At 42.1% G+C, this 15,002-nt stretch overlaps 1 protein-coding gene and 1 long non-coding RNA gene across 15 annotated transcripts in view; one reads left to right on the top strand and one right to left on the bottom strand.

Moving 5' to 3' along the window:
- LOC124115927 (myoferlin-like) overlaps positions 1 to 15,002 on the top strand; it is a 216,219-nt gene that overhangs the window by 134,103 nt on the left and 67,114 nt on the right. For 9 of the 13 annotated variants that reach the window (XM_048393446.1, XM_048393449.1, XM_046477094.2 and 6 more), the window contains 6 exons: positions 2,405 to 2,416; positions 3,322 to 3,422; positions 3,826 to 3,939; positions 12,365 to 12,464; positions 13,424 to 13,626; positions 13,819 to 13,925. In XM_048393446.1, coding sequence (XP_048249403.1) covers positions 2,405 to 2,416; positions 3,322 to 3,422; positions 3,826 to 3,939; positions 12,365 to 12,464; positions 13,424 to 13,626; positions 13,819 to 13,925 — 637 coding nt within the window. The remainder of the gene's footprint in view (positions 1 to 2,404; positions 2,417 to 3,321; positions 3,423 to 3,825; positions 3,940 to 12,364; positions 12,465 to 13,423; positions 13,627 to 13,818; positions 13,926 to 15,002) is intronic. The other 4 variants (XM_048393448.1, XM_048393447.1, XM_046477100.2 and 1 more) reach the window with 1 other exon arrangement.
- Positions 6,117 to 7,730, bottom strand: LOC125378234. Of its 2 annotated transcripts, XR_007220122.1 has the most exons (3): positions 6,893 to 7,675; positions 6,492 to 6,552; positions 6,117 to 6,247 (listed from the first exon to the last, which is right to left on the bottom strand). It is a non-coding gene; the product is annotated as an uncharacterized LOC125378234 (long non-coding RNA). The 2 variants fall into 2 exon arrangements; XR_007220121.1 differs by lacking the exon at positions 6,492 to 6,552 and having other exon boundaries at positions 6,893 to 7,730.

Genomic DNA, 15,002 nt, shown 5'->3' with positions numbered 1-15,002 from the left:
TACCACATACAGGCCGCCCCCATCGGGACCACATACAGGCAGCCACCATCAGTACCACATACAGGCAGCCACCATCAGTACCACATACAGGCCGCCCCCATCGGGACCACATACAGGCCGCCACAATCAGGACCACATACAGGTCCCCCATGGGGACCACATACAGGCAGCCCCCATCAGTACCACATACAGGCAGCCCCCATCAGTACCACATACAGGCCGCCCCCATCAGTACCACATACAGACAGCCCCCATCAGTACCACATACAGGCAGCCACCATCAGTACCACATACAGGCCGCCCCCATCGGGACCACATACAGGCCGCCACAATCAGGACCACATACAGGTCCCCCATGGGGACCACATACAGGCAGCCCCCATCAGTACCACATACAGGCAGCCCCCATCAGTACCACATACAGGCCGCCCCCATCAGTACCACATACAGACAGCCCCCATCAGTACCACATACAGGCAGCCACCATCAGTACCACATACAGGCCGCCCCCATCGGGACCACATACAGGCCGCCCCCATCGGGACCACATACAGGCCGCCACAATCAGGACCACATACAGGTCCCCCATGGGGACCACATACAGGCAGCCCCCATCAGTACCACATACAGGCCGCCCCCATCAGTACCACATACAGGTCCCCCATCAGTACCACATAATGGCTTCATTAAGAAGAAGTCTTCCTTGGCAGCACTATCAAAAGATATCTGCTTGTAAATGTTAGAGCTGAAGTTCTGAAACTGTGGTTAGTTAGGCTGTAACTAACTGAAAACACACAAGACACCAAGGAAAACCAATACCTTAAAGTAAATTTAAAACATGTAGTATATTTGCTTGGCAGAGAGGTAACTGTTTGCTTCATGTGCGAGGTGTGTCACATGCATGGGACTTCGTGTGTGACATACAACATGTGCTCTCTAGCAGTCAGCCATCTCACATGACATGCACATTTGTAACTTTTCCTGAATAAATGTTACAACCTCCTGAAAACTGTCATATGACGGTTACAACAGTATGAAAGGCAATACTACACACATAAAGAATATGACACATCAGCCTTTATCCTCAAAGCGCATATTTATCAGCAACTGCAAAGACTATAAAGACGTACCAGTTATACAGGGAAGTAGGTCCTGCACAACTATTATTCAGATTACTAGCTTTGGTGAAAACCATGTTGTGTTCCCACAGCTAGGGGAAATATAGGGTGTTTATGGGGAAGTTTGGGCAATGAAGTAAGTCATATGGCTGTCTTGCCTGATCAACAATGAGGCACTTAGATGGTACATAGGTTGTATTCATGTTATTATTGTGCCTCTTTTTCCTGATCACTCTTGAAGATCAATCATAACTGCACCCAAATGCTTGCTCCTGACTGTGCAGGTGTTCCAACAGTTCTCTGGACCACACTGAGCGGCCCCATCACTTGACACTCTCCCCCTGCAGTAGTTCTGAAGAGGATGCACCCCAAAAATGCATTTTTGTTTTTTCTGTGAATGTGCATCCTGCATAGATTAGATATAACAGTTCTATGCAGTTTGAAGCATATCCACTCCCTACCCGCAGCCACACAGGTAGACCTACAAACCCTCCTCCCAGTACATGACATGCAGTAAGCCATGGATGATAGCAGGAGTTTGCTCTGTGCAGCCACACATGTAGACCTACATACCCTCCTCCCTGTACATGACATGCAGTAAGCCATGGATGATAGCAGGAGTTTGCTCTGTGCAGCCACACATGTAGACCTACATACCCTCCTCCCTGTACATGACATGCAGTAAGCCATGGATGATAGCAGGAGTTTGCTCTGTGCAGCCACACATGTAGACCTACATACCCTCCTCCCTGTACATGACATGCAGTAAGCCATGGATGATAGCTGGAGTTCGCTCTGTGCAGCCACACATGTAGACCTACATACCCTCCTCCCAGTACATGACATGCAGTAAGCCATGGATGATAGCAGGAGTTCGCTCTGTGCAGCCACACATGTAGACCTACATACCCTCCTCCCTGTACATGACATGCAGTAAGCCATGGATGATAGCAGGAGTTTGCTCTGTGCAGCCACACATGTAGACCTACATACCCTCCTCCCAGTACATGACATGCAGTAAGCCATGGATGATAGCTGGAGTTCGCTCTGTTTGGAGATCTGTTGTAGAAAGAAGTTGTGAATATGTAATCATTACATACCAATATTTTGTGTCAATTGAACAATATGCTGATTTATGCTCTATGGTTAATCGCATGTGTAAAGATGTGTTCTTGTCTCAGTGTTTTCTGTAATTAGTTAATGCAGCACAATAAGATACTTCTTTCATACATAATGTCCTGTTTAGGATGTGTGTCTAATGTGTGACTATGTTTGTATTTGTGCAGACAAGGATGAGGGTAACTTGGTCTCCATTGTTTCTTTACATGTTCCTGTACTCAGTGTTAAACAAAATCCTAATTCTCCATGCTCCATCTGTGCAACATTATGTTATCCTTATTCTCATCTGCATGCTAACTGTTTCATGTAATGAATTCCTAACATCAGTGAGGACACTACTGTAGTTAGTTTTGTTTGAGTGGCATCAACCTTTCCCTCTGTAATACCATGTTTTTCAATTTAATGTAGTTACTCTGAGTTGGGTTCGGTTACAATAACTTCTAGCCCCTTTCATCATTGTTTATGTATCTATTTTGCCTCCAATGAAAATCTTCTTTATCCTGTGTTCTACACATCTGTATTTTACAAGTGATGTGTAACTATATGCCATACATGCTTATAAACAAGTCCCACTTGAGACTGCTTGGTGTTCTGTAACAGCTATTAACTGTCCTGCATGCCTCGAACCCCCACTCCACATGCACAGCTAGGTCCGACACACAGTCACAACTACACCTGTACACCTAGTCCAGCCCAAGTAGTCATGGACACAGCTTGCAGTGAGAGTGCATGGCTGATTGTAATGGCTTTCCTTGACTGATGTTGTAACAAGACATTGACCTTTATACAGGAAATGACCTTGATCTCTTAAGCTCTGGATCAGAGACTTCTCTTCAATACAGCTATTAATTTATGATGCATACTTGAAATCTGAATACTGCCAAAGAATGATCCCTATAAAGAAAGATTTTTCCCATTTTTTAACAATTGTTATCTCATTATGGGATTTGTGTTGCATAATCAGATAGTAAGATGTCGAAATGATGGATAAAGTCTTTTCACTATTTTCATATTTCAACAAATGCTGTATCATATCAACTAAACCTGTTTGTGGTTCTGACTGCATGTAACCTTTGTCCTGTAGGTTTCCTGCCCACATTTGGACCATGCTATGTCAACTTTTATGGGTCAACAAGGGAGTATTCGGACCTGCCCGATGAGTATGAGGATCTGAATCTGGGCAAGGTGGGCAGTACAATGTAGTCTATATTCCCTGAGGGTATTTCCCATTGGATGAGAAATAACACAGTACATAAATCATACGTACTCTATTAGAATATCACTTCAAGAGCACCAGTGTATTGTTTACGTCATCAGGACAACATTGTTGATGTCATCCAAATTTTATTGGAATGTAAGGTCAGAAGGATTCACAAGATTGTTGACAATTGTCGTTTTCTAAGACGGTGGTCGTGGTCCGTGCATTTACTATGGGGGAGCTAAAGATATTTAATCAAATAATATTACACTCCCGTGTGTGTCATATTGATTCTATGACATTGTTTCTTATAATAATCTTGTAAAATAATCTCTATGTTCTGCTTTGCCTAAGCTGTGCAGCCTGACTCCTTGTTTATATGAATTGCAGGGTGAGGGTGTGGCATACCGAGGAAGGGCCCTGGTGGAGCTAATTACACAACTTGGGGAGCTGCCAGAACAGTCTATAGCCGACATAAACAGTGACGATATACTCCGAGTCCAGGTTAGCCATCTCTATCAACATGTACCGGGATCAGTGTATCTATCAGGCTGGAGGCCACATCAACAGTGTATTTAAGTAGTATCAGGCTGGAGGCCACATCCACATTGTATTTAAGTAGTATCAGGGTGTAGGCCACATCAACATTGTATTTAAGTAGTATCAGGCTGGAGGCCATATCAACAGTGTATTTAAGTAGTATCAGGGTGTAGGCCACATCAACATTGTATTTATGTAGTATCAGGCTGGAGGCCACATCAACAGTGTATTTAAGTAGTATCAGGCTAGAGGCCACATCAACAGTGTATTTAGGTAGTATCAGGCTGGAGGCCACATCAACATTGTATTTAAATAGTATCAGGGTGTAGGCCACAGCAACAATATAGGGTGTAGGCCACATCAACAGTGTATTTAACTCTTTCAACACCGTAGGCCGGTTTTCCGGCCAAGAAGCATCGAGTCCCCAGACACCGTAGGACGTTTAACCGGCCAAGCCATAGTCACGTCAAAATAGTATATATTTTTATGGACCTACCTGTAATATCATTCATTTATTAAATCTATCACATTTCACAATGTCTGAAATATGTATTCCATTTCAATTTATCATTTTTTATCGATAAAATAAAAAATTATTCACTATTTCCCGCAATGTTATTGAAAATAAAATTCTCCAACACACATTTCGAAAACGGGTCCACATCGAACATGTCAAAGAGCAAAATAAAGACGTTTTAAACAAATCTTTAAATATATTATACAAAGTAATAAATAAAATCAACAAATATATATCTAAAAGTAATCAAACTTACATCTAAGTTATCATTTCCATCTTTTTGTGCGATTGCGTGTAATGTAAGTCAAATGACATCTTGGCTTTCATCGCCTTGAATTCTCGGCTCGGACACGATGTTTAATGCAAAAATATATGCATGAAAAATCTTTGTCACAGATCGTAACCTAGCACGATACATTCACGAAGTTCCATATCGTGATTTCCTGCTTAAATCTTTCAGAGTAACACGATTTAACAAAAAAAATTCGCCAACTTCTGAAATTTATCAAACATGAGCTTGGTATCACAGCTGTAATTTGATCGGCTACCTTAGGTCACTTGCTCAAAATTGACCAATCACGAAACTTGTAGCAGATTTCGGCAAGAAAGCGTCATTAGAAACCAATTTTAATCCAATGAAATCGCTTGTTATAACTACGAAAAAAAACAAGGCGATGTTACAAGCGTGTAGATGAAGGAATAAGCTTTCCAGCGATGTGTCATATGCAATTCTTCGACGAACGTGTTATTCATACGAAGCAAAACGGGGGTATTTCTTCATGTTACTGAGTGGACAGCCGCTGTTATCGGGAAATGGGAGATGACAGAAACTATTTATAATTCTTTTTAAAATGATTTTCCAATTATGTAAACAATGAAAATAAAACAGAAATAGGTAAGTGGATTTTATGAAATCTTATATTTGCCGAAAAATCGTCAAGCTTTCACTTGCTTGGTCCTTAATCTGGATGTTAACAACGTGTTAGCTTACATTTTTTATTTACAACAAACTTAATTAAGTTGTAAATGCATTATTTTAAATAATGTGAAAAACATAACTTTCATATTTATAAACCATAGGATCAGACCTTTCAAATGATGTATAACATGTTGCAGCAAATATATTTTACAAGCAGATATTTTCTTTGATAAATGTTGGCTTCATCTATCACACAAGAGTCTCTGGGAACTCGGTGTCCGAGCAGTAAACACTTCTGGTTGACTGGTGTTGAAAGAGTTAAGTAGTATCAGGCTGGAGGCCACATCAACAGTGTATTTAAGTAGTATCAGGCTGGAGGCCATATCAACATTGTATTTAACTCTTTCATCACTGGCTGCCCCAGAGTTATGTCCCTTGAGACCCTGCAGTCCCTGACACTGACAAGGCCTGTACACTGGCCTCCCTGGCAGTATTATTGGAAAATCACACTATCATTTTTGATGCACTTTTTCTACCAGAAACTTGCTTTTAATATACATTTATCATATACCATTGTAAAGAGGATTAAGTATACTTTAATATTCTTTGTTGTTATTGTCTCTAACCTTTGTTATTTTCTAATTACAGGTGTTTACAAGTGAAATAAAACTTGAAAACACTGAAAAAATGAAAACAGACAATGAATTTTGGCTCAAATTGTATTACAAATCACAAAAATAAATCACAGATACAAGGTAAACATAACACAGTGGTCTTGTCATCATGCACGGCACAGGTAATCCCAGGTGTTACAGGTAAATTCTCTTCATGCACATCTGTAAACAAATAAACAAGTTTACAACTCTTGGTACTGACTTTGTTTTCAATACTGATGTCACATATTACTTATGATACACTTACAGCCTCTTAGGTAAACTCGTTAACACAGGTAAACTTGTTAACGCAGGTAAACTCGTTAACACAGGTAAAAACACAAATATTTGATTTATTTTGTTCTTTTTCAGGATTTGAAACAAAAATTAAGTTTTTAAGTTTTTAAATAGTAATTTATCACATTACCTGAACATTGAACCACAGCTCCTATAAGAATGACATCACAGAGAAGATATCACAGATTGATCTGAAAGGAGGGAAAAATTGTAACAGGACGGAAAGATCGTAAATTCAAGTTCTGCAAATATACAAGTTGTGATAACATATTTACAATACACTGTTATTTACAATTGCATAATAAATTAAATCAGTACATTATTACATCAATTAATAAATAAATAATCATTACAGTTACTAAAATTTAAATTAAGATGTAAAAAACAAGAAAACAAACATGAATATGGAAATACATTTTATTCAAATTGAGCGAAATATAAGGACATACGACAAACCGGCAAACTACAATTCGGATTGCGATCAGAAACTTAAATTTTTTAAAAAAGAAAGAGATACGTCATGCCATTCACCTTTGTTGTTGTTGTGATCGCTCGTTCACCTGTAGGCTGCATTCTCATTCGTCGCACTGATAATCTGTTCAAACACAGAATCATTGTAAAACAGTTGGAAAAAATCAATAGCACGATATTTCACTCACCGTGTCAATATATATTCTTGAGTCCGGTCGCCTCTTCAAAATCCCTCATGTCTCCACCGTTGTGGTCCCTCTGCCACTCCCATTCTTGAAAGTTGGCGGGGGGGGGGGACACCTCGTCGAAACCGTCAAAATCTTCACCAAAATCTTCACGAAATTCCCTCTCCCCTTCACGTAAATTATTCAAATCAAACACATTATTATTCCCGATAGAGTCGTTGTTAGTCATCTGATCGCTATCCGAATCGTAGTTGGCCGCCATTACGCTAGATTTACGATTCAAGCGAGAAAAATACCTGTCGCGAAAACAGGTGACATTCGCGATTTTCGCGCCAAAAAGACTGGGAAATTCCATCGAATGACGTGTCAATCACGTGTAGATCTCGTTTCCATATTTAGAACGAGATTACACACGAGAAAGGAAGTTGAAAGAGCGATTTTGTAAACACGGTCGCGCCGCCCGATTTATCGGGCAGCCGTGTGTGGGGCTTGGACAATAGCCACCCGATTTTTCGGGCAGCCGGGTACTGGGACACGGTTTATGCTGCCCGATAAATCGGGCAGTCGGGGCGAAAGGGTTAAGTAGTATCAGGGTGTAGGCCATCTCAACAGTGTATTTATGTAGTATCAGGCTTGAGGCCACATCAACAGTGTATTTAAGTAGTATCAGGGTGTAGGCCATCTCAACAGTGTATTTATGTAGTATCAGGCTGGAGGCCACATCAACATTGTATTTAAGTAGTATCAAGCTGGAGGCCACATCAACATTGTATTTAAGTAGTATAAGGCTGGAGGCCACATTAACTGTGTATTTATATGGTATCAGGCTGGAGGCCATATCAACAGTGTATTTATGTGGTATCAGGGTGTAGGCCACATCAACGTTGTATTTAAGTAGTATCAGGCTGGAGGCCATCTCAACAGTGTAATTATGTGGTATCAGGGTGTAGGCCACATCAACATTGTATTTAAGTAGTATCAGGCTGGAGGCCACATCAACGTTGTATTTAAGTAGTATCAGCTTGGAGGCCATCTCAACAGTGTATTTAGGTAGTATCAGGCTGGAGGCCACATCAACATTGTATTTAAGTAGTATCAGGCTGGAGGCCACATCAACATTGTATTTAAGTAGTATCAGCTTGGAGGCCACATCAACGTTGTATTTAAGTAGTATCAGGCTGGAGGCCACATCAACGTTGTATTTAAGTAGTATCAGCTTGGAGGCCACATCAACAGTGTATTTAAGTAGTATCAGGCTGGAGGCCACATCAACATTGTATTTAAGTAGTATCAGGCTGGAGGCCACATCAACATTGTATTTAAGTAGTATCAGGGTGTAGGCCATCTCAACAGTGTATTTATGTGGTATCAGGCTGGAGGCCACATCAACGTTGTATTTAAGTAGTATCAGCTTGGAGGCCACATCAACAGTGTATTTAAGTAGTATCAGGCTGGAGGCCACATCAACAGTGTATTTAAGTAGTATCAGGCTGGAGGCCACATCAACGTTGTATTTAAGTAGTATCAGGGTGTAGGCCATCTCAACAGTGTATTTATGTGGTATCAGGCTGGAGGCCACATCAACAGTGTATTTAAGTAGTATCAGGCTGGAGGCCACATCAACATTGTATTTATGTGGTATCAGGGTGTAGGCCACATCAACATTGTATTTATGTGGTATCAGGGTGTAGGCCACATCAACGTTGTATTTAAGTAGTATCAGGGTGTAGGCCATCTCAACAGTGTATTTATGTAGTATCAGGCTGGAGGCCACATCAACATTGTATTTATGTGGTATCAGGGTGTAGGCCACATCAACAGTGTATTTAAGTAGTATCAGGCTGGAGGCCATCTCAACAGTGTATTTATGTAGTATCAGGCTGGAGGCCACATCAACAGTGTATTTATGTGGTATCAGGCTGGAGGCCACATCAACAGTGTATTTAAGTAGTATCAGGCTGGAGGCCACATCAACATTGTATTTATGTGGTATCAGGGTGTAGGCCACATCAACATTGTATTTATGTGGTATCAGGGTGTAGGCCACATCAACGTTGTATTTAAGTAGTATCAGGGTGTAGGCCATCTCAACAGTGTATTTATGTGGTATCAGGCTGGAGGCCACATCAACAGTGTATTTAAGTAGTATCAGGCTGGAGGCCACATCAACATTGTATTTATGTGGTATCAGGGTGTAGGCCACATCAACATTGTATTTATGTGGTATCAGGGTGTAGGCCACATCAACGTTGTATTTAAGTAGTATCAGGGTGTAGGCCATCTCAACAGTGTATTTATGTAGTATCAGGCTGGAGGCCACATCAACATTGTATTTATGTGGTATCAGGGTGTAGGCCACATCAACAGTGTATTTAAGTAGTATCAGGCTGGAGGCCATCTCAACAGTGTATTTATGTAGTATCAGGCTGGAGGCCACATCAACAGTGTATTTATGTGGTATCAGGCTGGAGGCCACATCAACAGTGTATTTAAGTAGTATCAGCTTGTACGTAGGACACATCAACATTGTATTTATGTTGTATCAGGGTGTAGGCCATCTCAACAGTGTATTTATGTGGTATCAGGCTGGAGGCCACATCAACGTTGTATTTAAGTAGTATCAGGGTGTAGGCCACATCAACATTATATTTATGTGGCATCAGGCTGGAGGCCACATCAACATTGTATTTAAGTAGTATCAGGCTGGAGGCCACATCAACGTTGTATTTAAGTAGTATCAGGGTGTAGGCCATCTCAACAGTGTATTTAGGTAGTATCAGGCTGGAGGCCACATCAACGTTGTATTTAAGTAGTATCAGGCTGGAGGCCACATCAACGTTGTATTTAGGTAGTATCAGGCTGGAGGCCACATCAACGTTGTATTTAAGTAGTATCAGGGTGTAGGCCATCTCAACAGTGTATTTATGTAGTATCAGGCTGGAGGCCACATCAACATTGTATTTATGTGGTATCAGGGTGTAGGCCACATCAACGTTGTATTTAAGTAGTATCAGGGTGTAGGCCATCTCAACAGTGTATTTATGTAGTATCAGGCTGGAGGCCACATCAACATTGTATTTATGTGGTATCAGGGTGTAGGCCACATCAACATTGTATTTATGTGGTATCAGGGTGTAGGCCACATCAACAGTGTATTTAAGTAGTATCAGGCTGGAGGCCATCTCAACAGTGTATTTATGTAGTATCAGGCTGGAGGCCACATCAACAGTGTATTTATGTGGTATCAGGCTGGAGGCCACATCAACAGTGTATTTAAGTAGTATCAGCTTGTACGTAGGACACATCAACATTGTATTTATGTTGTATCAGGGTGTAGGCCACATCAACAGTGTATTTAGGTAGTATCAGGGTGTAGGCCACATCAACACTGTATGTAAGCAGTATCAGGATGTAGGCCACATCAACATTGTATTTATGTGGTATCAGGGTGTAGGCCACATCAACAGTGCATTTAAGTAGTATCAGGCTGGAGGCCACATCAACATTGTATTTAAGTAGTATCAGGCTGGAGGCCACATCAACATTGTATTTAAGTAGTATCAGGCTGGAGGCCACATCAACATTGTATTTAAGTAGTATCAGGCTGGAGGCCACATCAACAGTGTATTTAGGTAGTATCAGGGTGTAGGCCACATCAACAGTGTATTTAGGTAGTATCAGGCTGGAGGCCACATCAACAGTGTATTTATGTAGTATCAGGGTGTAGGCCACATCAACAGTGTATTTATGTAGTATCAGGCTGGAGGCCACATCAACAGTGTATTTAAGTAGTATCAGGCTGGAGGCCACTTCAACATTGTATTTAAGTAGTATCAGGCTGGAGGCCACATCAACAGTGTATTTAAGTAGTATCAGGCTGGAGGCCACATCAACAGTGCATTTAAGTAGTGTCAGGCTGGAGGCCACATCAACACTGTATTTAAGTAGTATCAGGCTGGAGGCCACATCAACATTGTATTTAAGTAGTGTCAGGCTGGAGGCCACATCAACACTGTATTTAAGCAGTATCAGGATGTAGGCCACATCAACAGTGTATTTATGTGGTATCAGGGTGTAGGCCACATCAACAGTGTATTTAAGTAGTATCAGGGTGTAGGCCACATCAACAGTGTATTTAAGTAGTATCAGGCTGGAGGCCACATCAACAGTGTATTTAAGTAGTATCAGACTGGAGGCCACATCAACAGTGTATTTATGTGGTATCAGGGTGTAGGCCACATCAACAGTGCATTTAAGTAGTATCAGGCTGGAGGCCACATCAACAGTGTATTTAAGTAGTATCAGGCTGGAGGCCACATCAACAGTGCATTTAAGTAGTATCAGGCTGGAGGCCACATCAACAGTGTATTTAAGTAGTATCAGGCTGGAGGCCACATCAACAGTGCATTTAAGTAGTATCAGGCTTGAGGCCACATCAACAGTGTATTTAGGTAGTATCAGGGTGTAGGCCACATCAACAGTGTATTTAGGTAGTATCAGGGTGTAGGCCACATCAACAGTGTATTTAGGTAGTATCAGGGTGTAGGCCACATCAACAGTGTATTTATGTAGTATCAGGCTGGAGGCCACATCAACAGTGTATTTAAGTAGTATCAGGCTGGAGGCCACTTCAACATTGTATTTAAGTAGTATCAGGCTGGAGGCCACATCAACAGTGTATTTAAGTAGTATCAGGCTGGAGGCCACATCAACAGTGCATTTAAGTAGTATCAGGCTGGAGGCCACATCAACACTGTATTTAAGCAGTATCAGGCTGGAGGCCACATCAACAGTGTATTTATGTGGTATCAGGGTGTAGGCCACATCAACAGTGCATTTAAGTAGTATCAGGCTGGAGGCCACATCAACATTGTATTTAAGTAGTATCAGGCTGGAGGCCACATCAACAGTGCATTTGGGTAGTATCAGGGTGTAGGCCACATCAACAGTGTATTTAGGTAGTATCAGGGTGTAGGCCACATCAACAGTGTATTTAGGTAGTATCAGGGTGTAGGCCACATCAACAGTGTATTTAGGTAGTATCAGGGTGTAGGCCACATCAACAGTGTATTTAGGTAGTATCAGGGTGTAGGCCACTTCAACATTGTATTTAAGTAGTATCAGGCTGGAGGCCACATCAACAGTGTATTTAAGTGGTATCAGGGTGTAGGCCACATCAACAGTGTATTTAGGTAGTATCAGGGTGTAGGCCACATCAACATTGTATTTAGGTAGTATCAGGGTGTAGGCCATGTCAACATTGTATTTTTTTGATACAGGTTTCAGTTGTTGACTGACATGTCAAAGATTTCAGCCTCATGCACCAATGCCTCTTACTCTTAAACAGAAGTTCATGCGGCGCCGGAAATATCGTCTGCATGCTTCCTTCCTGAACGCCACAATGATCAGTGAGATTGATGCCCCAGTGGAGTTCGAAGTCAGCATAGGTGAGTTGTTAGTAGACCTGTAGGTGTTGCTCAAATTGTTGTTTGTCAGTTCATGTTTTGGAAATCATATTAGAGTAGTAATTCTCTTTTCAATGAAGTGTCTGTAGACTGGTGGAGAGTTTATCCTGTTTGTACAGTGATTGCAAGCACATGGCTAATCATTGCTTAGTAATACCTCGGGTTCAGGAGCTAGGTAGCAGGTTTAGCCTCAGACCTCGGTCCTCGTTTCCGGAGCAGATCTTGAAAACGCTACCATATTTCTTCACCAAACTTGGCACATAGATAGATCTAGTGGTGAACTGGTACCTTTTGATAGTTTGGGAATTTTTAAAAACAATGTTTGTTTAGTTTCCATGGCAACGACTTTGATTTAGACTGAAAATGGCGGTAGTCCTCGTTTCCGGAGCAGATCTTGAAAACCGAACCATCTTTCTTCATCAAACTTGGCACATTGATGAGTCTAGTGGTGGACTGGTGCCTTTTGATAGTTTGGGATTTTTTTTAAAAGTTATTTTTCGAGTTTCCATGGCAACGACTTTAATTTAGACTGAAAAAGGCAGTAGTCCTCGTTTCCGGAGCAGATCTTGAAAAACGTACTATACTACAAAAAGGTCCAGTGAACATAGTTCACAGGAGCTAATGCATTGCACACACCCGACATGTCATATTGGCAGGGGATGTGAGTATTTCATGCTTGTTTGTAGCAGTACTTTTTACACTTAAGACAGGGCGGTCGGGTAGCCAAGTGGTTAAAGCATTCGCTTGTCACGCGGAAGACCCGGGTTCGATTCCCGACATGGGTACAATGTGTGAAGCCCATTTCTGGTGTCCCCCACCGTGATATTGCTGTTATATCGCTAAAAGCGGCGTAAAACCATACTCACTCACTCACTTATTCATATGAAAAATAAATGTTGTTAAAAATGTATTTGAATCTTTAATTTCCTTCCAACATCAAGGAAATTATGGGAACAAACTGGATGAGAATGTGGCCCCCTGTGCATCTACCACACAGCCCACCAATGCTGTGTTTGATGGCTGCTACTACTACTTCCTGCCGTGGGGAAACACCAAGCCATGTGTGGTGGTCGACAGTCACTGGGAGGACATCAGCTTCAGACTGGAGGCACTCAACTGTCTCCTCAAAATCATCATGGATCTGGTCAGTCCATGGATAGTTATCTTGCAGGGCATCACTCGTATTAGCTCTGACATCGTCCTAAACCTGCTCGATAAATGTTCATATTTGGATTTATTCAAACTGAAAGTTCAGTGGTTCTTAATATAATGTAAACATCCATAGTCCCATAAGAACAGAAAAATATTCTAATGTTAAATATGCATTGTTTTTCAGGAAGCCAACATTGAAAGAGTTCGAATAGGTATTAAAGCAAAGTTGCCAACACCTGAATTAGCCCAGCTCCTGATTTCACTGCTGGACCAGCTGACCCAAGACTGTAGGTGAGGGTGCATGCGTTGTATGAATCCTGGGAGTAGATGGGGTCATGTACAGGGAGAAGATGGGGTCATATACAGGGAGAAGATGGGATCATATACAGGGAGAAGATGGGGTCATGTACAGGGAGTAGATGGGGTCATGTACAGGGAGTAGATGGGGTCATGTACAGGGAGAAGATGGGATCATATACAGGGAGAAGATGGGGTCATGTACAGGGAGAAGATGGGGTCATGTACAGGGAGTAGATGGGGTCATGTACAGGGAGTAGATGGGGTCATGTACAGGGAGTAGATGGGGTCATGTACAGGGAGTAGATGGGGTCATCTACAGGGAATAGATGGGGTCATGTACAGGGAATAGATGGGGTCATGTACAGGGAGAAGATGGGGTCATGTACAGGGAGTAGATGGGGTCATGTACAAGGAGTAGATGGGGTCATGTACAGGGAGAAGATGGGGTCATGTACAGGGAGAAGATGGGGTCACGTACAGGGAATAGATGGGGTCATGTACAGGGAGTAGATGGGGTCTTGTGCAGGGAGTAGATGGGGTCATATACAGGGAGTAGATGGGGTCATGTACAGGGAGTAGATGGGGTCATGTACAGGGATTAGATGGGGTCATGTACAAGGAGTAGATGGGTTCATGTACAGGGAGTAGATGGGGTCATGTACAGGGAGTAGATGGGGTCATGTACAGGGATTAGATGGGGTCATGTACAGGGAGTAGATGGGGTCATGTACAGGGAGTAGATGGGGTCATGTACAGGGAGTAGATGGGGTCATGTACAGGGAGTAGATGGGGTCATGTATAGGGAGAAGATGGGGTCATATACAGGGAGAAGATATGGTCATATATAGGGATTAGATGGGGTCATATATAGGGAGTAGATGGGGTCTTGTACAGGGATGGGGCCATGGGGTCTTGTACAGGGAGTAGATAGGGTCTTGTATGGGAGTAGATGGAGTTTTTTGCACAGGGAGTAGATGGGGTCTTGTACCGGGAGTAGATGGGGTCTTGTATGGGAGTAGATGGGGTCTTGTACAGGGATGAGATGGGGTCATGTACAGGGAGTAGATG

Source organism: Haliotis rufescens, unplaced genomic scaffold, assembly GCF_023055435.1.
Source record: "Haliotis rufescens isolate VD_foot unplaced genomic scaffold, xgHalRufe1.0.p SCAF_12, whole genome shotgun sequence".
Lineage (NCBI taxonomy): Eukaryota > Metazoa > Mollusca > Gastropoda > Lepetellida > Haliotidae > Haliotis > Haliotis rufescens.
The sequence above is the reverse complement of the archived record's forward strand: the minus strand, read 5'-3'. Positions and strand labels throughout refer to the sequence as shown.